General features: G+C 42.5%; 1 protein-coding gene across 17 annotated transcripts in view; it reads right to left on the bottom strand.

The window, feature by feature from the left end:
- Window positions 1–1,394: 1,394 nt before the first annotated feature.
- CELF2 (CUGBP Elav-like family member 2) overlaps window positions 1,395–27,423 on the bottom strand; it is a 557,821-nt gene continuing 531,792 nt past the window's right edge. For 5 of the 17 annotated variants that reach the window (XM_059663928.1, XM_059663985.1, XM_059664026.1 and 2 more), the window contains 5 exons: window positions 22,129–22,260; window positions 15,064–15,261; window positions 10,315–10,458; window positions 6,761–6,931; window positions 1,395–5,409 (listed from right to left, as the gene is read on the bottom strand). In XM_059663928.1, the coding sequence (XP_059519911.1) occupies window positions 6,804–6,931; window positions 10,315–10,458; window positions 15,064–15,261; window positions 22,129–22,260 (602 nt within the window). In that variant the 3' untranslated portion in view covers window positions 1,395–5,409; window positions 6,761–6,803. Of the gene's footprint in view, window positions 6,932–10,314; window positions 10,459–15,063; window positions 15,262–22,128; window positions 22,261–27,423 lie in introns of all 17 variants that reach the window. The other 12 variants (XM_059663945.1, XM_059663974.1, XM_059664007.1 and 9 more) reach the window with 6 other exon arrangements.

Genomic DNA, 27,423 nt, shown 5'->3' with positions numbered 1-27,423 from the left:
AGCCAGGCGAAAGGCCTGAGCACCTGCACGGAGCGTCTGCTTGGCAGCCAGAGGAAGGCTCCTGGTGCTGGGGGCCGGAGTCAGACAGAGCTTGTGCGTCTGAGACGGTGGAGGGAGGGCAACGACAGGGAGCGAACATCATGGAATCTTTTAAGAGCACTTGGAGAGCAATCAGATTCCTGAGCATGAGAGGTGGGCAGGACGGGGCAGAGGGCCTGTGGCTTCAGTTAGAGGGCATGCAAGGACTAGTTTACTCTTTAGTTCTCTTTCTGATAACTGGGGTTGGGGTGCTAGCGAGGGGACAAGGCTTTAAAAAGCATTCCTTCCTTCAGGAGGGAGTGTGCAGGTGCACGGGACATTCTTGGCTGTCATTTGGAAAGGGGCCATGGATTATGAAGACTGAAGCCTGAGGAACTTGACCTCCTCCCCCTCCCACCCCACCCACTGAGCAGAGCTTCCATTTGAGCTCTGGGATATATTTCTTTCCTTATTAGTTTTAATGATTAAAGTTGCTCCTGGATTCAATTAACTCTTAAACATACATCATTTAAATTACTTTTCTCTCTCTCTCTTTCTCTTGGTTGACACAACACACAGACTTAACTCTTTTCACATCTTCTATTCACCAAGTAAGTTTATTTTTTCTGCCCTCGAGAGCTCACCTCTTTTAAAAATGTGATTAGTTTCTAAGAAGAATATGGCTATAATGTTATGCCTTTGGACCTGTGGGTAGGTAGAAGTTCTACTGCCTCTCTTCTGAAGTTTCTTCAGGTTATGCAGCAAAGCAGCAGCAGTTTGAAATGAATGTTAAGAACTGCATATAGCCCAGACTGCGTGGCTCAGTGGTTGAGCATCCACTATGAACTAGGTACTAGGAGGTCATAGTTTGATTCCTGGTCAGGGCGCATGCCTGGGTTGTGGGCTCAATACCCAGCAGGGGGCATGCAGGAGGCAGCCAATCAATGATTCTCTCTCTTCGATGTTTCTATCTCTCCCTCCCTCTTCCTCTCCCTGGAAAAGAACAACAAGAAGAAGAACTGCATACACACACCCATGATAGAGGGAGAGAGGTCAGAAGAGGATAGAAGAGGTGACATTTCCCAGTGCGGTCAGAATATAAGGTCTTGGCAAATGTGTAGGCAGTTATGTAGGTGAATCACAGACATCAGTGTAAATCGTGGAAGCAGTGGTTAGAATGGCCATTGGACGTAAACCAGAGGTGGCTGGTGTGCAGTTTCTCCTTCCCCCAAATCAGATATTCACTTAGGTGGAATCGACTGTATCTTTTTACACAACATAGAGAAAAAAACAGATACGTGAAACAGTGAGGTGTGTAGATGTATCACCAACATATAATGACTACCAACAATACAACACGCAGAGAGAGAAACAAGTATTAGGAAAATGGTTTAATATTGGAGACAGAAGCAAAAAACTGCATCACACAATAACATACGTTACAAAAATAAGTTTGTTTCAACTACACGGTTATGTTCACAATGAGGACAGAAGAATCAGAAAAAACTTTGATCTAAACAGCAAAAAGCAAACCCCTAAAGTTTTAACTAATACATTTATCCACTTAAAGTGACTGAGTACTTCTAAATCTAATTACCTTATTGTGTAACTGCACAATACAGAATAAAAAGTGAAACTTACCGCTGTATTTTAAGACAAAATTCTAATTCTAGATATAAGCAAAGGGAAAAAAGAAATCAAGCCAAAGTTTTTAATTCTCAAAAGAAAACCAACTTTCTTTCTATCAACCAGAAATCAAACTTGAAATCAGTCATTGTCAGGGGGCCCACTAGAGTAAGCCACAAAAATTTCCATTTTTTTAATCTCCAGTATAAAAAGTTCCACTGGTACAAAATGCATAATAAGTACAATCAATTGTAGAAATAGGAAAGCCTGCATTTTTTTTTTTTTTTGGCTCAAATTCCATCAAACAACAAAATCCAAATGCATCAATAAAACAAACAATACTCAATGGTCTTACAGTTTCCACTAGGTTGCATTAACTTTGGCTTTTCTCAGACAATATTTAAAAACTATTTTGTAATTCTAAACAAAATGATATTAATCTACAAACAACAATTCTCACAGCACAAAAAAACACAAATACATTTTTTGTATGACATTATTCAAAAAGGTAATGAAACTACAGGTTTTTTTAAAATTTTATTTCTTCTTGTTAATTAGCACTTAAGATAATAATAAAAACAACAGTAAAATGAGTCCAGAGTAGCACAAGCCAAAGAATTAGAACCCCTACGGTGAAAGAAAGATGAACTTGTTCCGCCTTAAGGACTGCCGTTGGATCACAATTCTCTAATTTAGTTTAAAAATGACTGTTCTCTACACTCGATTTTTAAAAAAGCAGTTTCGCTGTGTGTTTTCCTTCTGGCACAGGCCCTTGCACCCTTGCAGCTTTTCCCTTTTGTTATTAAAAGATAAAGTGACTAAAAGAACAACTTGTCTCTGAGGAGGGTTATCTTCTGAACAATGAAACATGCCAAAAATACCCCCAATAACCCAGGAAGAACGGACTTTCCCACTCCGTGTGTCTTAGTTGCCTGCAAAAATAAGAAACACTCAACTCAAAGGGCCCACCCTGAGCCTCTGGTCAGCTGCACTCCATTCCCCCGGGGGAGGTGCAGGTGGGCGAAAAGAGAGGCGGGCAGGGGGAGGGCAGTTTGCTTCAGTGAAGAAATCGGAAAAAACGGTTTTGAGATCTCTGTAGAGACTGGTACATGAAGAGATTCAGAACGAATCTAAGAAGTTCAGATGGTGTTCTCTTGTGTTCCTACGCATGTGTGTACACACCACCACATACTATACGCGAGAGAGACGTGTGTGATAACTTTTGTTTCAGCTGATTGCTGCAGGAAGTACAAAATAGCCCTCAAAGGATGAAGGAAGGCCCCAGCAGTAGTAAACACGTGTGAGGATAATACAAATCACGTCATTATAAGTGCACGTGCCGTAAGAAGGAAACTTTTTTTTTTTTTTTTTGCATCATTAGAGGCTAGTCCTTTCCATCCCTGGGCTATCACATCCACACACAGATTAAACCAAGTGGGGTGGTGAGTGGGAAAAGGAGGAAGGACAGGGAGCCAGCAGTTTCTGAACTCCGTTAGAGACAAAGAAGCTTCCAGGGCCCGCTTTCAGGAGAGCAGGAGTTTGTATTGGGGCTGCTGGGAGGACACTGGGCTTTGTCAGGCCAGCAAGGAGATCTGTTTACGTGAAGTAAAAGTCAAAGTAACATGGCACTTTAAAAAGTGGCAGCAGGAACTGATGCTGGGTATTTGGTCAGTAACTGGGATAGAGAACTGAGTTTTACTTAAGTGGTCAGTACATGCATTCAATTAAAAAATTAGACACATATGAAGGGGAAAGGACTCTCAACTAACTCCAGACACCTTGCTTATCAGAGGTGCCCACGGAGTCAGAGAAATCCCCAGCACAATGGCTGATTAGAAATATTAATTAGGAGTATTTAGGAAACAAAAGCAAAAGTACCTCAAAAAACTACCCCATTACCACATCATTTATCTGGAAGGTATATGAAAAATCCTTAACTGGAACATACCACTACATCTGATCTCAATAGCATACAGAATTGAAGGTTTAGTTAGGTGCTGAATCTACCCACCATCCCTCTCAGAAGGTTTACTTAATAAACTGTTTTTAAACAGAAGGAATTCTAGCAGCACATTAAGAATTCTTTTTAAAAAAATGACCAGAAATAATCAGAAGTAAAAAAACCCAAAATGGTGAAGGGGGGAAAAAAGCAGAGAGGGTTAAAGATACTTATATATTTTTCCTGCAGATTTGCCTTGTGGAGTTTTTTTCTTTTGGATCTCAACCAAAGGATAAAAAAGTAGTAAAGACAAAAACAACTCAGAGAAGATATATGTAGGGGGGAAAAATCCAAATTAGAATCACCCCAAAACAAACTAAATGACAGTATAAAAGTTATCAACATTCCAGATAGCTCTGGGTAGAAAGGGTTAAAAGTTCAAAACTTTCTCACCTTAGAGGTTTCCATATATTATGAAGAAAATACATTGTGAGGTTGCCATCACAGCATTGATGTGCAGAGTGGTTAAAAAAGTGAGACATGGGCACTTATACAATGTCTTACAAAAAACATCATAGAGAAATAACAAACATTAACAATTTCAGGCAACAAGACCACAGGATAGCAAGTTAACAAACTTTTTAACCTCTTTTTTTTCTGTTTTTTGTTTTTTAAATATTAGGGATTTATACAAAACACATAATAAAATACCCATGTTATCAAATTACTTCTCACAAGAAACACACTGAAGCTCTAGGAAGGAAGTACCTTTGGAATTTGGCACTATATATTTTCACTTTTTTTCTTTAAAAGAAAAAAAAATCACATTTTGCTGAACACAAACACATCTAAATAGTCCACAATAAAAAAAAAATGACATCAATGCTTTACAAGCCAACACAAAACTTATTCTGGAATAGTTTTTTTTCCCCCCCCTCACATGAAATTTTTTTTTTTTAAGCAAACAACTTTTTTTTTGAAATTCTTTTTTAAGTAAATCAATTCTAAACTTGTCTTATCAACAAAGAACATTAAGACCATAAGACTCATGATGAAACCACAACTTAATTCACAGAAGCACCAACGCAACACAGTTTACAGTAACCTTTCTCCTGTACATTGAAACAGTATAAAATATAGGTAATTTCATGTGCATTAAACCATGGATTGTCTAACTGTGAGTCAGTTCAGCAAAAGGTGACACAAATAGGTAGCATTTGCCCCAAAACAGGGTAAATATTTTTCTTATACTAATCTACAAAAAGTGGTTCTATATATATATCTTAATGAGAAAGTGAGCCACCTAAAATGGCCTTATCAAAAAACTTTACACTGCCTGAAAAATGTAAAAACTATTACAGACCTCTAGAGACTTAAAATCAGACAGTTTTTTTCTCAAACTGTTTTTGGAAGTAGTCTGTTAGAAACCAACATTCTGTGTCCCTGGACACATATTGCTATTGTTACCAGTGACCGGGAAGAATGCCAATCCCTGTATAATACTTTCAAGTCTGTTTTATGAAAAGAAAAAAAAAAATAAGAAAAACATTTTGCCACAGGTTTTTTTCTATAATTATTTTTTCTAATAATAAATTTCAGTCTTGCATGAATGCAGCAATGTTTTTCACATTGACTTCCCAGAATTCATAGCTAGATGAGGTCACATGCAAATTTCAAAGGTCAAACTAGATCAAAGGTCAGTAGGAGAACCAAATATGATGTGAGGTCAGAAAGACATCAGAAACAATGACGGGACGATGAAACTTTTTTTTGAGACGCCACAGGGACATGCTAGGCAAACGGTGAACTAACAGGCATGAAGATGTCTAGGGAGAAAACAAGGGAGAGGAAAAAGTTACACAGAGTCTACGCAGCAGCAACAAAATCACTCTTAAGGGTGCAGGAGAAAAACTAATGCAAATCTTAGGTCATTAGGGAGCCTACTAGCCATCCACATAATTTGCATTTCTTTAACAATCTTTATCACAGCACAATGGAACCCCAAGAGAATCCATCCGGAGAGGGAGAGGGGATGGATTCCCAGTGTTTTGGGGTGAGGGGCTGGCAAGGGACTGGAGGATCCAGTTTCAACAAATGTAACATAAGGGGAAAGTCAGACAACTGAACTGCAAACTAGATAATGGAAGTTACAAACAAAATAATCAGACAGATACAAACAACAAGAGGATAAAGCATGAACTTCAGGCCTAGGGTTCAACGGTGAAAAAAAAACCCATTCCTAGAACGATTCCTTTAGAGACTACTTCAGAAGGATCTAACTAGCACAGAGAACTGCTCTTTAGGTACCCAATAAGTTAACAATAGGCAATAAATAACTTCCATTATTTCTGAGGCAGTAAAAATTTTGTACAAAAATAGAAATGCTTTTTTTACAAATAAAATTTACAGGCCTGTGGCTTTCTTTTTTATTTATGTATTATTTATGTATTATTTATTATTAAATTTATCTTTCAAGAAACATCAAGTATTTTCATTCATTGTTATTTTATTTTTAAACCCTGTAGCTTTAAGAAACAGATCTCTAAATCTTTTTTACATTAATCCTTTCTAAAAACTAAAATAAAACAATAACAAAATAGACAACCAGTGTAATAACCTGACCAATAAATGTCATGTTTCTTTGAACCCTAAAATAAATTCCTACTTATTAAAACAAACCAAATGTAGTGGAAAGACGTTTGTATTGTTTTAAGTGCGTCTCCTGGCTTTTCTCTTGCTCTAGGCCACCACCTTGACCTCTAAACAGCTGGTGCCCTCCTAGGGATAAACAGGACAGGAGGGGGTGAATTCTCCAGGCAGTGCTCTCAGGGCACCAGGGGGTCTCTGAGTTAGAATTGCACATTAGCCTTTGTTTGCCTTTTAAATGATCAAGATGTCATTTATTTGTGTATGTATGTTTTCCTTTAAAAAAAAAAAAAAGCAAAAAAAAAAAAAGTGGAGATTCAAATTGCAAAACAAAGGAGAATACAGTGGCACAACTGGAGGAGTTTACTCATAGAAACAAGGTAGCCCAAGTTGAAATATGGCGAACTGGATTGGGGGTGGGAGGGGGAAATGGAGGCCTTATTGTAAAAATAACCGTCTCTCTTGGTAAAAGTTGGCAATGTGGTCCTCCTCTGCCTTCCCTGTGAGAACAGGCTGGCTCGTGGGACTTACCCTAAGAAAGCTAAAACAAGAGCAGGGGCCTCTGGGGTTAGGATCAGTAAGGTTTGCTGTCGTTTTTGGAGCGCTTCAGCTGGACCTTCAAGCGTTTCATGCCAATCTGAAAGCCATTCATAGCCTGGATAGCAGCCTGTGCGGACACTGGATTGTCGTAGCTAACAAAACCTGGAAAACAGAAGGGGAAGGGAGGCAGAAATCAAGATGGAGAGGCGGTGCCTAGAGAAGGGGGGTCGGGGCCCCCTGCACAGTGTAACTGCAATTGGTGGGTTACATGGGCCAATCCCATGGTGAACAGGGCATGTTTTAGGGGCAACATTGGAAATTGCCACTGAAAAGCCGTGAAAAAGCGAGCTGGATGGGTAATTGGGTTTGATGAGAAAACCCCTCTGCAGGAAGCTAATCTCCAACTCAGATGTTTGAGTAAATTTAGTCTCTTTGCTTACTGATTTCAGCCAAATCCACTTGTGTTTAAAGTCCCTTGGAATCCTTCTGCAAGAACCCCGGGAACGTAAGTGCTGCTCAGATAAGAAGTATAAACATGCGGGGCTGGGAGGCCCAGAGGCCCCCGTGTCCCAACCAGGTAGAGCCTAAAAGGCAGGATAATTAAGGGAAGGGCCGGCTAACGGGGTGTGCTGCCCGACACCCCAGCCAGCTTTCATTCTAGTTCATCCATGTCACAGAGCCTACACCTGTTTGGCTACAGGAAGGGTTCAGTGAGTTAACTCTAGTCTAGAATAACTTACACTTGATTTTTAACATTGTAGAATTATTACTGAGAGGCACCTCGGCAACCAGGGGAAATGCTGGGCCTTTCTCCTTGTCTTAACTTCCATTTTCAAAGCTCCACTGAGTTCAACAGAATGGAAATTGCTGCCCTTGTATTCCCAGGAGTCTTGGAAAATAAACAGTCTAAACAGCTCAGGGCTTAACAACCATCCTAACATAGTTCCCAGCATCCTCTGTTTCAACACTGCCAAAAAAAAAAAAAAAAAAAAGAAGAAAAAGAAAAGAAAAAAGAGAAAGGGCATGCTTTTGAAAAACTGATGATGCTCTGTAAAGATTAGGAAACAATTCTGATCATACAGTTTGTTCTAGCACCAGGGAGGGGAGAGGGCAGGTGTGGTGGTGCCGCAATGGTTTCTTTAGTTAATGCCTATGCAAAAGTGTTGAGCTTGTATAGTCCCTACTTACTTTTGGTAGTGAAAGGAAGCTCTCATACTAGTTGCATTTCGGTTCTGAACATCAGCTGTTCAGACGGTTCTATATTAACACGTTAAGCACCCAGCCTGTTTTGTCTTCTGGACAGAAAGTATAGTGTCAGTCACTGGTGACTGACAGGGCGCTTAATGTGTTAAGCTTCTCCATATACCTACTATTAAAGTTTAAAGTTAAAGAGAAAATTCCTTCACACACTAGAGGAGGAAGAAAAGGAAATAAATACATCTTGAGCAGAGTTCTTAGCTGACAAACATGAGTAGAAGGCAGGCTATATCACAAAATGGTGGTTAACATTTTTTGAAATCTAATTCCCAATAAATGTGATCTTGAATCTAAGACAATTGCTCAGATATTCTCCTTGCCCTATGAGTTTTCATCAGGAAGTAGCAAGATGATTGAAGAATGGGAATGGGTCAAGGGTGGAATGGATAACAAAACATGGCCAAGAGGTTAGGATGAAAAATAGGGTCCTACCTTATGACTAGCAAACCTGGTTCCCCAAGAAATTAAACTGACCCACTGAGAAACCTCAGTATGGGATGCTATGTCTTTTAATAAAAATTGAAAACACCATCCATTATACTAATACAATTGTCTGCTGATACTCATTTCTATAACTTGCATTATTATGAACACACTGGTTAAGTAGCTTGTGGGCTGTGACATAAGCTCTTTTAAAAGCAGTATTTTCTCAAAATCAAACCACGAAGCTCAATCCCTTTCCAATCTCCAGATAAACCCAGGATATTGTCTGGTGACGAGGAATCTAAAAGTCTGGCTCAAACCTGTGCAGGGAAGCTCCCAAAGGTAAGCTCGTTATGAAACTCACCCTGTGTAACAACTCACTTCCATTTCCCGGTCTCCTGAACCATTACAGGGTTCACACGCTTGCCGCGTGGGGTAATGGGTTCAGGCTGACAGCCTTCCACTTGGGTAAAAACTGACTGAAGTGGTTGACATACTAATTCCCCTAACAACAGAAGCTTCAGACCTTCCTGGGCAGTAGCACAGAGATTAGAAAGATGCTATGATAATGGAGATTTAGAAGCCAAAGCATTCTGGTTGCCCATTAGTTGGCCAGATACTAAGTTTGAGTTTTGGCTGTCTGAGAACCCCCAACCTTTGGAGTTTTTCTTTATACCATAGAATATTATTTGTATTTCCACTGGCCCATAGGTATTCTACTTTACTTTATGTTCCTGTTAATACCTACTACCAACACGAATTAGTTAATTGGAGGGGCGACTCAAGCTAATGTTCTTTCTCAAACTGGGCCAGAACTTCTCACGTGAGTAATAGAGACTCTGAACATTCTGGCCTCTAACTCCTCTGGGGACTACAAGGATTTGAAAAAAAAGAAACAAGCAATAATGTAATGAGTGCTCTCCTCCTGGCGTGAAGCATTAGTGCCGTCCTCTCTCGGGGCAAAGACCGCCTGGGGAGGCAAACTCTGGGCTGCCTGAGGACGGAGGGCATGGCAGCCAGCAGCCGAGGAGCCAGCCGAGTCTCCCCGTGTCCTCGGCGCCGGCACCTGCATGCTCTGCATCCGTCCAGGCAGTGTCTGCAGATCCCGGCATCCCGACTTCTGGCTCCAGAATCCCAGCACAACACGGTGCTTCCTGTGATCACGAGCTACGTCAGCCAGCCCCCCACCCCTGTGCTGCTGTTGCCACACGTGGGGGCGGCCGGAGCACTCGGCTCCTGGGACGAGGTGTGCACCTGCGTGCAGTGAACTGAGGTGCAGAACAGCAGGTCCCGGTGCAGTGTCACCTGCATCCACAGTGGCTCAGTGACATCGCACCTGGCAGGGTGAGGAACTAGTAGTAAGGTGGCCATAGTGCCATTCTGTCCCAGGACAGCCTAAACTGCAAGTCATTAACGTATTCCCACTGGGCAGAGTTTGTGGTTCAGTCTATGAGGTTTAAAGAAACTGCTGTTGGTCTGCAATGACCAACTAGTAGACATATGTAGCAAGATATATCCATAGTACAGTATACAACATTACCTAAGGTATGGATGGGCATTTGGTTTACTTTCCTAGATCCTTCCTTTTTCTACAGCCCTTTCTGCGCGCTCTCTCTCTCTCTCTCTCTCTCTCTCTCTCTCTCTCTCTCTCTCTCTCTCTCTCTCTCTCTTCTGTCTATGTGTGTCTCTCTCTAATGAAACAACTTTTCCAACTCTGCTTACATGGATCCAGAGACCCAGAAAACACCACCACACAGGGAAGGCTCTATCCTGACTTCTAAAATATTTGCCATTTACACCTTCCTTCCCATGACTCCTCACTTGGGGGTGTGCTATAACAGTCTAGCTTGGTTTCTTTTGCATACCAAAGCACTTGCTCAGATTGGTCTGTTTGTCAATGAAGACTTTAGCAGAGATAACATTTCCAAAAGGCATGAACATCTGCAGAATGTCCTGGTCTCCAAACTCCTGTGGAAGGTGGTAAATAAAGAGGTTTGCACCCTCTGGACCTAAAGAGGAAACAAAAATCAGAGTAAGGTATTCTTCGCTTCTTAGTTCCCACCGCCTCCTCTTAGGAGTGTCTTAGTAACAGGCAGGCTAAGCATTCGCTTCCCCTCATACTGAAAGAGTACGGAATGGATGGGTGAAATATCATGTGCTGATGTGTCTTTTAGGAAAGCAGACATCCTCCAGCTTTTCATCATTTCCTCAGAAATGCTGGTTAATAATAGCTTCCTTTTCACCTATAATCTTCTGTGGGTCACATTTTCTTACTGCACATGAGCAATATTTCAATCCCTTCATAGGGTGAAGGTGGCAGACATGGATAGAGGGGGGGAGGAGAACACAGGCACGGGTTTTGCTTGGGTGGCCGTGCTTGGCTGTATGTATAGAGTGTCTCTTAGGGGAGAGAGTGTCCTGTGCATTCTAAGCAAATTGCAGCAATTGAGAATAATGGATATAGCAGTAATGCTGCTTGAATTTCTCAATCATTTACCTAATTATCCATCCAGTTTTGATTTGCCAAATCTCTTAACACACAGTCTAATAATCATCTTTATTAGAAATGACTGGCAATGAGTCAAGGCAGGGAAAAATAGGTAGCTAGAGTTTCACAACTGTGATAGGAATTATACCACTGGGAATTAGCCTTGGAAATGAATGCATGAATTGCAGCAGTGAGTCAAAGACTAAGCTAAGCCAGGCTCTTGACTCTCAACTACCACTTCCTACAAATACAAGAAACAGTGGCAGCGTGAGGAAGATGTGAGCTGTACTGGCTGGAGAGGTTCTTTCCATTTCATTCTCCCACCTCTCTAGCTGCCTACACAAAAACTATCTGAGGGTTAAAAAGAGCAAAAGAGGAGAAAGGAGAGAATCCAAATGATCTGATAGAAGGTAATTATCTTCTAATATATAATAGGCAAGAATGCTTTCCAGCTCAAAGGGTGCTGGGGCTAGTGGCACATTCTTTCCCAGAGGGTCTGGAGAGGCCCCAAGTGGGATGCCTCTAGTCATGGTGTCTGGGAGGGAAAGGAGTTCATAAAATTGGTGAAGTAACCTCTGCAGTTGGTTCACGGAACCTTAACTGGCATTCCCAGGAGAGGACCCAGGACTGGCGGCCCCACTGAGAAGCCCAGGGAATAGGCTGCAGTGGGGGAGGGAGTCCATGGGAATGAGTCAAAGAAATATAAATGGGGTAAAAGAACTCTGTACAAAAAAAAAAAAGAAAAAAGGAATGAATATCTTTGCAAAGAAAAGTTAAACCAGTTTCTTTCTACAAAAAATTTCATAAAGTGGGTGTTCTAACAAAGGAGCTTTTCGCTGGAAACCTTCTTGAAGCACATTTCTGAAGCTGGACACGAGAACTTCTTCCTTAAGTGTCAGCATGACCAGTTTATTTGTGGCATCACTCACATTTCCGGGGACACATCCCCCCAGGGCAAAGGAGGCAGTCTGGGTGTGAAGGGACACAGCTGCAGGCTTTGATCCCCAAATGTTTCCTGGGTTAAGAAAACTCTTAAAAATGCAAACTGTGAATAGATGTAGAACCAAAACACTGGAAAAGAGTGTTCTGAATGCGCTCTGCCACACCCATCCTTTGCAGTATACATATGGGCACATCTGGATGTTCCTTTCAAATAAAAGACCCAAACTCACAGATGAGGACTAATGGTACCTAATCTGAATTGTGAGGTCATCTCACCTCCTGAAGCTTGGGGAGAAAAGTGCAAATTTACTGTCTATGTGCACAATCCTGGGATGCTAGGCTGCGCCACAGTCTGAATGTGTCCCTTCCTGCCAGACAGGGGCCCAAGAAAAAAATGAAGACAGGTCAACCCAAGGAGGCTTGTCTTCTTAGTCATCACTTTCTCAAAAGTGCCACCATCTCCTACTACAGACCCCCCCACCCCATTTTTTCCCATCAACACTGTTAACACTAAAATGAAAAAAAAAAAGTTGACAACAAGGAAAACCTCTCTTGGGTGCAAGAAAGGCAGCTACTGCCATAGACGCCAATGGTCAATAACAAAATATATTTTTTTTGAGTGTTATACTGTTGCTCTCAGCTGGTTGTTATTCATGTTTGTGGTTCTCATACGGCACTTCTATAAAGCCCTGGGGGTTTCTATCAGACCACTGGCTTCCTGTTGGGTGTCAGAAGGTCTTCCTACTTGGTGTGTGTGTGTGTGTGTGTGTGTGTGTGAGAGAGAGAGATTTGCCTCCTGCAAGCTTGGGAAGGTATGAAAGAGGCCAGAGGGTATTTAGGTGGGAAAGGTGGTCAGCTTTGCTGGATTTAGATCAAGAGGGATGCCATAACCCTTCAGAAGATTTTAAACCATATGCTGCACATGTGTTCCTGTGGGCTAACATGCACCAGGACACATGACTAAACATCAAGCTGACTTGCAAGTCTCCTGAAAAAAGGACAGAACCATGTAGTAGCAAATCTAAAACTCTATATAATGAGATTCTTTCCCTTCCCATTATAACTTGTCTTTTGTATTATATTTTAGTTAAACTAATATTAAGATGGTTTATATTTCTTGAGTTCATGTTAGCTAGGAGGAGAAGAGGATCTTTTTATACAGAAGGTATAAAAAGATGAGAAGTGATTAAAAATAACTACAAAAAACACCATCAACAAAAAAACAGAAAATCCTACACCATGCCACTGGTAGCCTAAATACCTAAATGTATGTAATTTGCATTTGGCAACCATCATTTCGAACTATTTTACATTAATCTCAGAGGGTTTGCTACTGTACAAGCAATCCTGACAACTCAAGGTAGGGACTAAATTTGGGGCAGGGCCGGGGTAAAGCAGCTGAGGAGATGTTATTTCAGGGTCCAGACTTTATCCTTAACCCACGAGGTTTTGAGTCTTCTGGTGACATTTTCCCAGCAACGTGGGGTCTACAGTTTACTGAGAGACACTGCTGGGTAATGGAGGGGTAACTCCAACGCCAGAAGGACGTGGTCTCTTCTGAGGAAGTCATTACCTTACAGGACCTCCTGCTGCCCTTATTTGTCACCATTGTAGTCAGACTCCAGACAAAGGGACCTCAAAAATGAGTTTTTCTCTGTGAAGTTGTGTATCTATGACATAGCATCTCCACACACCTGGGGAAATAGTTGTCTGAACGGCTGTGTATGCGTTAAAAAATCTACAATAGCAGCCACAACTAGGAGTAAAGAGAACGTTGAAATAATGAAAAGTAACTTAGATTTTCACAAACCTTTTATTTTAAACAATCTGTTATTTATAATAGACACCCTTCCCCCCCTTTTTTTTACATACGAGTATCTTTAAAACTGTGTCCCCTTTAAAATTCACAAGTTTGTAAAGTAAAACTATTCTATTTCTTTATGATAGAATGCCATGTTTAAAGTCGAAGTAATTAGACAAAACCAGTGTGGAATTATGGGGTGAGGGTAAAGGAGAAGGGAAAGAAACTTTAAAAAACGTCCACAATATTTCCCCATTCTAGCTTCTTATTCTATACTAGAGGCCCGGTGCATGACATTCGTGCATTGGGGGGAGGGGGTCCCTCAGCCTGGCCTGCACGTTCTTGCAGTCCGGGACCCCTCACTCCTTACCGCCCACGGGCTCACTGCTTCTTAGCGCTGCTGTGGAGGCGGGGGAGACTCCCGCTTCTGCCGCTGCGCTCGCCAGCCCGGCTTCTGACTGAGCGGTGCTCCCCTGTGGGAGCGCACTGACCACCAGGGGGCAGCTCCTGCGTTGAGTGTCTGCCCCCTGGTGGTCAGTGCGCATCATAGCCACCGGTCATTCTGGTTGTTTGGTCGATTTGCATATTAGGGTTTTATTATACAGGATTCTTAACAAGTCAGAAAGTGAATGAATGCAATGTTGAAGATTCTGCTTTTAAAACAACTTCAATTAAGGAAGGAGAAACCAAAAGGAAGGAAGAGAAAGAGACAAGCTCTTACTATTTTTCAACTAGCTCATTAACTATTTCATAATTAGCCTTACTTTATTCTGAACTTTAACTTCCTGGCATTCATTTTGCTTTACTGGCAGGGAAGCAAGGTAATCCATCACTTATTTGCTTTCCCAGAAGACCCCCAATTAAAGACAGAGTCGATCCCAACAGTGGATTTATCATTAACCTGGAAACCACCACCTACTCCTAGTAAGAGCATGTGTGGCTGAGAACCCAGGACTGGCTGGACAGTGCTCCACCCACAGGACTGGAGCACTTCATCCTGCCCACTGAGGAAGAGTTTCGTGTAAGGGGGAGGAAGTAATGCTGGTTTGGGAGAGGGGGTTCCTGGCAATGTTTGATGGCAGCAACTACTAAGTAATGGTGTAAAAACACACAGTGGGTGAGAAATCCATGTTAAGAAGTAGATGAAAAGTTAAATCAAAAGATAAACGAAATATAAGACTGAACAGGAAAGAAGATCAAACCAAATGGTTTAGGTTTGTCAGGTTTCTTGAAAAAAAAAAGACACAAATAACAGAAATAAAACAATGGCTTTCTCTATGATACTGGCTCAGTCTAATGTCTTTGAAAACATGCTGTGAAGGTGAAAGCTGCCCATTGGGCTGGCCACACCAGGCCTTGCCCTGGGCCGAGGGCGGCACGTACCTTCCTTCTGGCTGCCCGCTGCGCTCTGCTGCTGCAGCAAGCTCTGGCTGTACAGAGTGGGCAGTGCCGCGGCTGCGTACTGCTGAATCCCTGAGTAGGCCTGGGTGAGGGCGTCCATGGTGCCTGCTGTGCCATTCGTCAAGCCCGTGGCGCCAAGTCCTCCATTCAGAGCCGCCATACCTGAGAGCATTTGAGCAACTTTACAAAAAACCCAACAATAGAGAAGAGAAATAGCACTTTTCATTAGTGCTTTCCAAAGGAAGTTAGAGAATCATTTGACACAATACAACAGCAAGAGCATGCAGCTAGCACACCAACGAAACCAACATGAAATTAAAATGAAACTATGAAGTCACAGCTCACAATAACGGTAAAAACACAAACAAACAACAACAGGGAACAACCCCCCCCCCCCCCCCCCGAGCAATGATGTCCCTCTCTCCCTAGGCCTGTGATCAACGTTCACTGAGGTGCTACAGCGACACAGCACATGTTAATTCCATGCAGGGTGCTACTGGCAAGTACTGGGGTTATCTTTTTGAAATAAAACCTCTGTTTCTTAGAGCTTAGAAGCAGGTAAAAAAACATTACTGGCAGAGACCTGATACATCTGTACACTTAAATGCATTTACTGTGCTCTTTGAGGACCAGGAGGCTGAGGAGAAAAGGAAGAAATACAACTTTTCTCCTGTCAGCTGTCTGGTGAGGAAGTGCCACAGCAGACAAGCTCTGTACTCAGCACACCAGCGGGTTGGCAGTTCCGTGAACTGACTTTCCTGAAGAGCAGGAGAGAGTGGTCAGGGCGAGGAGCCTAGGAACGGGCTGGCTGATGAAGAACTAAGGCACAGGAAGGAGGGCGGGCCCTCCCCTCACTGCAGAGGCCGAAGCTGCTTATTCCAGGGTGAGAGGCGGGGCGTGGAATGGGGCTGTTTGTTTTCAGCAGCACATAGACAGACAGAATATGCACACACGAATATGAGCCAGTGCCCATGTAACTGGGGCTTCTGCCAAGGAAAAGAGCTTCTGTGTCACGTTTTTCAGTCAACTGAAGTGGCACCGTGTCCGCGGGCTGGGTCTTGGCTAGTCACCGATGTGAACTGGAGGCTGGCCAGCACCCTTTTTCATTTTTTCTCCTTGTATCCTGGCTGCTCTTTTGCTCTATTATGGTTGCTGACTGTGTCACATTTTCCCTGAATACTGAGTCAAAACAAGCAAGACTTTATAGAGTGTTAACTTCCATATGAACTCAGGAAATGGAAGAGGTGACATCATAATTGCCTCTAGTTCCTTTTACGATTAATACTTTTTTTTTTTTTTTTTAAGGATCTGTTTCTGGGAAGAACTCACTGAAAACAATGAAAACCTTAAAGGAATTAGGGTTATTGATTAAGGCTATGAAACAGCAAAGATGACTGTGAAAAAAGTTGGTAAGAAGTCCAGTGAGAACAGAGAACTAAGATAAGGAATGTTTAGAAATTATATAGAGGAATCCAAGGCCAGCATCACCTTGACACTCCCGTCAGAGTGTTTTTCCTGCCACCCCTGGGAAGCAGAGGTGGGGAATGTTCTCCTTACTCCACGCGAGTTGGTTATTTTTTCAACTTCATCTCTTCAATGAAAAGAACTACATGCAAGATGTGAATGAGACCACCGCTTTAAGCAGGGGAATCTCATAGTGTCTCAGGTCTAGTATTCTTCCTGGAGGTTTGAGGAGACAGAACTGGGCCCTGGGTGATGTCACCAAGTACAGACAGGACTGGGGTGGGTGGAGTGGCCAGGAGAGCCCGAAAGAAATGAGAATGGAACAAGCCTACTGAAAAGGAAGTCAAGCAGATCTAGAATGTGAACAAAGCTAAAAAGCTGTGGCCAGCAGAGGTCCTGCTCACTCTGCTTTAAATTTCTTCTTATGAGGGAGTTTACTCTCTTTTTTTCCCTTTTCTTTTTTGGTCAGGCAAGTTAGTGCTAAGAGCTTGGAAATAGTTTGTCCTCTTCATTAAACAGTCCCTCAGACAACAACTAATCACAGGTACCCCACTGCCTCTTGTCTTCTCTATCCCTGCTATTCCTATGGCTGCTCAAAGGCTGGGGAGTAATTTCTCGTTTCCTCTTTGGTCTTATTTCATCTTCACCTGCCGGTATTTGTGTGAATGCAAAGAAATATCAGTGTTGCTTTTCTGAGAGGTGAGAGGAGGCTGTAAAATAATTCGAGCAGAGCAGTGCATAGCTGGTAAGCGCTGCTGGTTTCATTTTTGTCAGGCTGCAAATAGGTGCTAGGGATACAGACAGACGGGAATGCCATGGGCTAAGCCCTCCAGGAAGTCAAGCTCCTGTGTGGGTGGGAAGAAATTCTAGGAGGGAACAGCCACTTGCCACTCCACTTACACCCCAAGGTGTACGGGTCTAGGTGTGCCTCGTGGCCTACAGAGCTGTGTGGAACGCAGCGGCCTGACAAATAGGGGCTGCACACGGAAGCTCGACTACAGGGAATGTCTCCGAGGTCCCCTGACACCCATGGAGTGGTTGAAAGCACTACCCGTCCACGGTGCCTTGCCTGCTCAGGGACCCTGAGCTCTCAGGCCTCCCATGTATCACCGTGTGGGAGTGCCTTCCCGTGCGTGATCTGTAGTCTTTGCGTCAGGGGTTCTAGACACACAGGTGGGATTTACTGGGCACGGTCACTGGTGCCCTGCCTCCCTTCCTGTCTGGGACATGCCCTTGCTGCTGGCCAGGTCAGGTGAATTATCCGCTGCCGTTTCCCCTTCGGAAACACAGAAGCAGCACGCACTTCGTGCTCCTGAAAGGCTGGACCGTGTTTCAGGACTGGAGTCCTTGTGTAGCTTGCAGCTCAGGCCAGTGACCTTTCAGCCTCCTCCTCACACTCTGCCTGCCCACACCCCACAGGGGTTGGCTGTGTTTCTGGACTTGACCTCAGGGCAAATTTGCTTTCTGAAGGTTTCTGCTTATTTCAGCCGATTCCATGTGTGTGCAGACAGGCAGGGCTGGCCTCACTTGCCGGGGTTGGGGAGGGAGGTAGCAGAAGAGGCACAAGTAAAAGGGGTGTTGATGCCAAAGAGGGGACTAGTCAGGGCCTCGCCAGCTTTCCTCCATGGTATAACCATCCTTTTGAACAAAAAAATAGGGATACACACTATCCACTGAGCCAAACCGGTTTCGGCAGAGAATATTTAAAATAAAAACTGGGAAGTTTTGTTGTATTTGCCAAAACCCAAGGCAGAGTAGGTAACCTGGTAGAATTTGAAGGATCATCAAAGGAAGATTTCAACTTCTCAGAGTTGTTCCTATCAGTTATCTAATGTTATTCTATATTAAATAGTCATATCAAAGATAACACTGGCCAATTCAGCTGCTGGGCTCTGATTACATCTAAAAACTTGGGCAGCAGAAACAGGTTGGAAGAAGGTTAAGTTGAATAAAATGCTTTTCCCCTTAAAAGAATAGGGCTTTTCTTTGAAAAGGCCAAGTGGATCGGTCATTTCATCCCATTTAATCTGGTTCCCCTGGAAGGCAGCTGGACGCGAAGGCTGGGGCAGAATGACAGGTGTGGCAAGCTCCCCCAGGGAAACCTTTGCAAATGCCCTGTCAATAAAGTCAGTGTGTATCTTGACTACTAAGTACTTTAAACTTAACTGCCCTCCAAGGTTCTCACCCGATGGAGACCTAAGGAACGGTGAGATTACTGAGTAAATCTGTGAAAATGAGAGAGGGCCCACCATAGATAGGAGCATGGACATCTCTGTGGCCACGAGGAAGGTGGCACTGAAATGCAGGATCAGAGGCAGAGCCCCATAAGCGAACCATAGTTATTTTCAAGCCACTCCGCTAAGTTTCATACCAAACAAAAATAGAGCAAAAGTGAGGAATGTATGAATGTAGATCTGAAGTTTGGTTACTGAGGTAAGCTTCCTTGGTGTAGCTGAAGCATATCCCTCTAAGCTGCAAGCTGGTAATGAGAACTTAAGTATGAAGTATCTAGAACCAGGGCAGATGAGTGTGAATAGGCACAATTAGTGGCATTCATATGTATGCTCGTGTTAATATGGTCACAAGTGTGTGTGAGGTTGTATGTGCTTGTGTATGTATCTAACTACATATATCTTTGTATATTCCAATGATACAGATTAAAACAGTCATTTCACGATGCCAATAACAGGTGACAAAGCCACAATAATAATAATATGCCCAATGCATCTTCTCTTTTCTCTCCTTTAAAAGAATATTTCCATAAATACTATTCACTAGGCATTTGTGGCTGGTTATATCAGACCATCCTAATTTTAAGCAGTCTATGGATAAGCCACTTGGAAGGCTTAATGCCATTTAAAAAAAAAAAAAAAGGAAAAACACATTTAAAAGCATAAAACCAGATACAGATTCTTGGGTGGACATATGGGCAAAAAGATTTTCATCTTAGTTTAGATATGAACATACAAAACATGCCTGGAGAACCCTCAAATAATCCACAAGTGAGCCCAGTTAGTGAATCACCCACACTCCTTACTTCTGAGCTGGACAATTTCAGGTTGTAGCGTTACTGTACTGTACTGTTTCCCCACCCCTCCATTCATGAATGCATGAAGGAAGGAAAAGGAGATCAAGCTCAGTTCGCTTTAGCTGCTCGTCTACTAACCAAGACTTACTTAAGGGGGAGGTGAGAGGCCTCTGGCAGGGAAGAGGGTAAAATTTACACTAAGATGAGTGTGGATTCCATCTACCTACTTCTTGGCTCCTTTGTCCATGGAAAAGAGTTGGCTCTTTGATAGGGAAGCTGAGGCCAACTATTTTAGAAGCTGCCTCTGTCAGGTAGCTGTTTCTTGACTACCTGCTTTGAGAATTATTCGGTAGGACAGGTAGCACCATACTATCTGTTGAGGGAGAACGGTCTGAAAGGGGACACTCTGCATATATTAGAAGGTTTTCTCTTTGTATTTGAGACAAGAAGCAAATATTAGCTCCCAGCCATTGTTGGGATTGTTCAATAGCCCTGCACTAGTAACATTCCCCAAATCAGAAAGAATTTTTGTTTTATCATGATTTTTGGTTTAATTAAACATTCTCCTGGTTCATCCTTTCTGGTAGGGGTTGTTTGAAACTAGACACATTCTTCATTTCCCATGAGCTACACACACTTACATTAACCCAATGGCCAAGAATTAAAAACAAAACAAAACAACTGAAGCCTGTTGTCCTTGCCAGAAGCAAAATTTGTACAACACAGATCCCACACGAGACCTAGTCATAGATTCTCCGCCATTCAACAGAGTCCCTCGCTAGCCCCTGGTAACGATGGGGAATCCCAGCAGGTACAACACAACAGGACGGAGAGAGGCGGACGCACGGATGGAAGGACAACACAGTATCATGAGCACGTGCTGAGGAGGACAGCCACTCCCACTGGCCTGTTACTTTGCAGACCAAGGACAGGCAGGCGATCAAATCAAAGTCCTTGTTTTAGGGGAACTAGGTCCTGGGGCAAGAGAAGCAGCATGAAGGGCTGTGTGCGAACACACACCTGCAACCGAGGGCAAGGACAAGTGGGCTGGAGCGTCTGCAGAACAAGGTCAGAAACAGGAGTCAAGGCCATGAGGGCTCCTGACGGGGCGCCGGAGGCAGCTTTACTGGAATAAAACATTGTGCTGCCGCACGGGAACCACTTCATACACTATTTGCTCATCGAGAGCCATCGTATCTGGAAGGAAACATGTTTCTCATTTCTTCCATTTTTGGCCCCTGGTCAGATAAAACTCAGTTCATGTTTTCGTTTGTCTTTCCCAGAGCATCTGAGTAAAATGAGTTACTAAAACCTGAATATTTCCTACCTCTAAATATATGATTAATTTTCTTATCGGGATTATAACAGCCTTCATTTGGATGAGTTCTGGGTCCCCTTTTCACCAAATAAATTGCAAGGTATTCTTTTTGAGCTTTGAAAGTATAGACTCACTGGCATTTTTATTTCTTGCCTTTTTAACAAAATTGTACTGCCCGATCACCCTTTAAAAACAGTCCACTTACTGAATCATGGCTTAAAACAGGGCAACTTTCTGCTTGGGCTGCACGGTGGGTAACCAGATCCCCAAATCGGGATCTTTGGGCTGTCACGGAACTGCTGGGCGTGGCTGCTCTCAGGCACCCAGCGGGGACCAGACTGAGGGAAAGACAAACAGGGTGCCCCTCTGTGGGCTCAGGGCTGTTCCCCAGGGCAGGAGCCAACGCCAAGCATGAGCCTGCAATGTGCGGATCTGCGGGTGGGTACTGTGCCCCCAGGTCTGAAGTGCCAGCGTGGATAAGCTCCTTAGCACAGAGACCAGAGTTCGTGGGTGAGTCTCTCCGGCTCAGAACTGTGATTCTGTAAGAGTCTGCCTCAACCTGTGGGGGGAGAACAACAGCCCTTGGGAGCTGCACTGCTCAGTAACCAGCCCGTGAGGCTTCATAAAGACTCCAGACCACGTTCGCATGCAGCGGCTCCGCTCCGCTCAGCTGGACTTCCTTCGTTCCAAGGCCCCGCTTCCCCTCTACATAACTGGCAGGAATCTTTGGGGTTTAGAGCTGGAGGGCACCTTTCAGATCATCTGATCCAGAACTTTCGATTGTCAAATGGGAAAATGAAGCTCAGAGCAGGGCAGTGATTTGCCTAAGATCCTGCAAGTAATTGCTACCAGATTTGGAGCGGGACCCGTGCGTCCCGATTTCTGGTTCATCAATTTTTCTATTATTAGCACACTGCCTCTCAGAAGAACAGAACAAATCCCAAACCCAACCAAACCCTTGAAACCTACACATGTCTGTCAACCCCAGAAATGTATGGATGGATACGCATCCACTGCATATTAGAAGGAATGGGGGTGGTGGTGGGGGTGGTGGTGGTGAGAGGTTGGGAGTTTTGTGGCAAAATGAACCTAGACAGCGTCTGCCTATCAAAGCATGTGCTCCTCCATCCCAAGTATTAGTTCTCCCTGTTACGTATCCTTTTTAGGTCACTTCTGGCTGACCGTTTTCTGGGGAGAATTTGGGGGAAGGCTGTCCACCAGAGCAGCAAATACTCACTGTTTATGGTACCTGCGAGTGCATTAATATTATTCAGTCCAACTGTGGCTCCCGCCAGTCCTTGCAGAGTCCCGAGAGAGGTCAAAGAGTTCATGGCCGCACCAGCAGTGGAGTTGGGAGTTGAAGCAGCCACTGAAAAGCAACAGGAGGATGGGAAAATGGGGGGAGAGAGCACAAGGTGAGTGAGAGCCAACTGGCCCGGTTAAGTCAGCTGTCCGCACAGCAAGGGGAGCCAGGGAGTCATGCTTGTGTATTGGGTGGGGAGAACACAGGGGACTGTATTTGTGGCACCTTTGACCATTAGATTTGGTGATTAATAAACAATGATCATAGCTCTATTTGGCCAGTGCAGTGAATACCCTCATTGCTGGTTGAGGAAAATTCGAGAAGAGGGGGCCTGAGAGATGGGTAGTCCTCTTGTGTCCTAATTTCCAGTCCATCAATTTTTAAAGGCCCCAGTCCTCTAAGCCTCCTCCTCAGGTTAACAAATGAAGAAGTGGAGGAGTAAAATGGTAACGCTTGGCTTCCTTATTGTTTCTGCTGCAGAGTGGGCACTTTCTCAATGAAGTTTTGAAAAATAAAAATCACATCTTCTTGAGTATGACAGAAGACTCCAGGACCCTGGTGGCAGTGGTAATAAACAGGGTGGAGTACAGGAGAGAAAACCATTTTGCTCCAAGCTCTCCTTCCCCTTTCTCCCCCATTCCCCGCCCCCCCATACCTCTTTTTATTATTTATTTATTTCTAAAATTGATTTTAGAGAGAAGAGGGGGGAGGGAGGGAAAGAAGGGAGAAGAAAGAGGAAAGAGAGAGAGAGAGAGAGAGAGAGAGAGAGAGAGAAAGAGCCAACGATTTGTTGTTCTACTTATTTATGTATTCACTGGTTGATTCTTGTATGTGCTTGGACTGGGGATCGAACCCACAACCTTGGTATATTGGGATGATGATCTAACCAACTGAGCTTCCCGACCAGACCCCCCCCCCATCTCTTTTAAATGACAGCTTTATTGGAATATAATTCACATACCATACAATTACCCCTTTAAAGTATAGAGTTCAGTGGTTTTTAGTATATTTACAGAATGAACAACCAGCACCACTATCTAATTTTAGAACATTTAAAAAAGTTGATTTTTACAGAGATAGGAGAGGAGAGGGAAAGAGAGAGAAACATTGATGAGAGGGGAAAATATCAATTGGCTGCCTCCTGCACACCTGCAACCTGGGCTGGGCATGTGACCCGACCAGGAATTGAACTGGCAACCTCTTGGTGCATGGTTGATGGTCAACCATTGAGCACACTGGCTGGGCTAGAACATTTTTATTACTCCCAAAAGAAACCCATACCCTTCTAGCGCTGGAAATCACTGATCTACTTTCTCTATGGGTTTGCCTATTAACATTTCATATAAATGGAATCTTAAAATATGTGACCTTTTGTGACTATTTTCACTTATCAAAATGCTTCCAAGGCTCATCCATGTAGTAGCCTGTGTCAATGCTTTCTCCCTTTTTATTGCTCAATAATATTCCATTGTATGGAAACACCACACTTTGCTTATCCTTTCACCAGCTGTGGGCATTTTGGTTGCTTCCACGTTTGGGCTATTGGGAATAATGCTGCTATAAGTATTGTGTACAACTTTTTGTGTAGACATGTTTTCAGTTCTCTTTTGTATACACATAGGACTGGGATTGCTGGGTCAGATGAGAAATCTTTTTGTAGCAACACCAAACTATTTTCCAAAGTAGTTGTACTCTCTATCCTTTTTATAGCTATTATAAAGCAGCTATTATAAATATGTTAAAAAAACACGAAATGAAACTGTGCTTAAAGAATTAAATAAAGGTATAATGATAACATTTCATCAAATACTAGAGATAAAAATTACAAAATGAACAAAATAGAAATTCTGGAATGGATAACTGCTTCTGTAAATAGCATTTCAACTATCTTTCATTTGCATAGATTTACAATCTGCTGACTTTTCACACAAATCATCTTTATCCTGTTGATGAAGACAGAGGCTAAACTCAATCCTGAACCACAGCTAAATGAAACCTGTGGTCTGTTTCTAGCTGTGAAATCGCTGTGAGTATGGAGCTTTCTTTCCATCTGGCCCGGCAGGAACTTCCTCCTCACCCTGGATGTTCCTGCCGGCAGGAGACGCCCTGCTCTGCCTCCCAGGCCACCCAACACTGCTTGCAGTGCGCCTGGCTTGGGATCCCTTTTGAGTGAGGCCAGAGCAAATGTCTAAAAGTTGAATTCCCCATCTTGTCATATTTCTGTCCATGTACGACACTGGCTTCTGACACCTCATTATGTGTGTATCTTTTCTTTCTCTTTTAAAAAGTAAATTACATAGAATCAAACCAATGTTTCTAGTCCATTGATATTATAAATCTTTTCAAATACAGACAAAAGCAGAGACAACAGCAGTACAAACTCGCATAAACTCATCTCCACATCCTAGAATAGCTGAGAGCCAACTCAACCCCCAAATCGAAGTGTATTTTAAAGCAAATCTCAGACCTTATAACATTTCACTTCTACGTAATTTCGTAAGGAACTCTTAAAACTGTGGACCTTTTCTTTTACAACCCCAAAACAGTATTAAACCTTACAAAACTAGCAATACTTCCTTGGCTTTGTTATTGATAATACCTTGTTTAGGATATTTTTCATCTATGTGTATGAATAAGATCGACCTTTATTTGACCTTTTTGTACTGTCCTTAGTTTCGCTAACAAATGACTGGGAGAATGTCCTCATTTTTCCATTCTCTGGAAGAGACAGTATAAGACTGAATACGTAAGGAGACATATGTGATACTTTCAAACAATAAAGAATTTTTTTTAAAAAGATTGAATACATATAATTTAAATGTTTGGTAGAACTTGCCAGTAAAAATGATCTTGACTTGATATTTCATGATGGTATGGCTTTAAAATATTGATTATATTCCTCTAATAAAGAGGATTATTCAACTTTTATTTTTCCTCTTGAATTAGTTTTATTGAGTCACAGCTTTCTAAGAAATTGTGCATTTTAAGATTTCAAATTTATATTGGCATGAAAGCCTAAGGTGCTGTTGACAACAATAGAAATCTTGGTGGTGAGCCATTAAGAGGAGAGTCACAGCTCCATAACAGCAGTGAGAGGCCAGCTGGGGGCTTAACAGAGAGAACCAGAGACAGAGGCAGCTAAGAAGAGTCCTCCTGGGGTCAGAGCAAGCTGCAAGCAATGGCCTTGAAGAGGCTCCCTGTGCAGGGGTCTGACCGGAACTGAATCAGGCTGCAGGTGCATTTTATGACCAGGGCCAAACAACTAGAAATTAGTGGAGGCTAACGGCTGGATGTGATAACAATAGAAACCAACCCACAGAAGGGAAATTGGGCAGAGAGGCAGTCAGAGAGCCATTTGGAAGAGTCATGCCATTTAAAAAAAGGAAACATAAGAATGTTACAACCCAAAGCTGTGTCCCGTGAGGAGTGACAGCAGGCACATTCAGTAGTAGAATAGGTCTCCTTGAACTAGTCTAGCTAAGTCACTAAGCAAATAAGCAAACAAGAATAAATTGGGTCTGGGGGTGGGGAAATAGAGTGAGAAAGATCAGTGTCCAGAATTGTTATATTACCTAAAATGTCCAGTTTTAAACAATTATGGGAAGTGCAAAGAAACAAGAAAGTGTGATCTAGACACAGCAAGAACACAGGTGACAGAAACTGTTTGAGAGGGTTTAGATACTGTACTTAGACAAAGACACCAGGCAACTACTATAAATATGTTCAAAGAACTAAAGGAAACCAGGCTTAAAGAAAAAAAATGATCCAGCTGGTGTGGCTCAGTGGTTGAGCATTGACCTATGAACCAGGAGGGTCATGGTTCAATTCCCAGTCAGGGCACATGCCCAGGTTGCGGGCTTGATCCTCAGTGAGAGACATGCAGGAGGCAGCTGGTCAATGATTCTCTCTCATCACTGATGTCTCTATCTCTCCCCTCTCCCTTCATCTCTGAAATCAATAAAAATATATTAAAAAAAGAATTAAAAAATGTGTGCTGATCATGTTTCATCAAATAATAGAGATGGAAATTACTAAAATGAACAAAAAGGACATTCTGGAACTGAAAAGTTAACTACAGAAATGAAAAATTCACTGTGGGACTCAACAGTTGATTTGAGCAGGCAGAAGACTGAGCCTCAGAGATGTGGCACACCATTAATCACACTAACATACATGTAATGGGAGTACCAAAAGAAGAGAAAACGACAGAAAAAATATTCAAAGAGACAATGACCAAAAAGTCCCTAATTTTGATAAAAAACATTAATTTATACATATAAAAAAGTCAACAAACTACAAATAGAATTAAACAAAGAGACCTATCCCTAGACATGTGATAGTGAAAATGCTGAAAGCTAAGGATAAAAATCTTGAAATCAGCAAGAGAAAAAAAATGACTCCTTATGTATAAGGGAGTTCCAATAAGATTAACAGCTGACTTCTCAGAACAAACAGTGAAGCAAAAGGTTGCAGGAAGGCATATTCCAAGTGCTAAAAAGAAAAATCTATGAATTGAGAATCTTATATCCAGCAAAACTATCTTCCAAAACCAAAGGAGAAACAATGACATTCCTAAATGAACAAAAACAGAATTTGTGGCTAGTAGATGTGTCTTACAGGAAACACTAAAGCAAATTCTTTGGGCTGAAAGCAAATGATTCCAGACAGTAATTACAGTACACACACATATACACACCAAAAAAACCCAAAAAACAAAACCCCCAAACAAACAAGCCCAAAAAACACTGATGAAGTAATTATGCAATTATAAAAGACAGTGTAATTGCATTTTTCCTCTTGTCTTCTCTTAACTGATTTAAAAATCAATTGTCTAAAATTGCATTGGTTGGGGCTGTAACATATGGAAATGTAATATATTTGACAATAAAAGCACAAAGGCGGTTGTGAGGACAACACTGGAGTAAGGAAATTATGCCGGACGGTTAATCAAAAAGAAACGAAGAGAACCAAAAATGATAGATAAGAGGGTTACAAACAAACTCTGTTGATATATACTTGCTCCCCTTTCTTCTTTCAGTTTCTTTAAAAGATAGCAGATTTTATGGAATAATATTTATGACAATACATTGCTGGGTTTGGAGCATACAGATGTAATGTGTGTATAAATAATAGCACAAGGGGAGGAGGAGAGAGTTCTGAAGGAGATTTCTGTATTTTACTGGCATGGAGTGAGCATAAATCTGAAGTAGATTCTGTAAGTTATGGTGT

The sequence above is a fragment of the Myotis daubentonii genome, chromosome 1 (genome assembly GCF_963259705.1).
Source record: "Myotis daubentonii chromosome 1, mMyoDau2.1, whole genome shotgun sequence".
Taxonomy (NCBI): domain Eukaryota; kingdom Metazoa; phylum Chordata; class Mammalia; order Chiroptera; family Vespertilionidae; genus Myotis; species Myotis daubentonii.
This window is presented reverse-complemented; position numbering and strand designations above follow the sequence as displayed.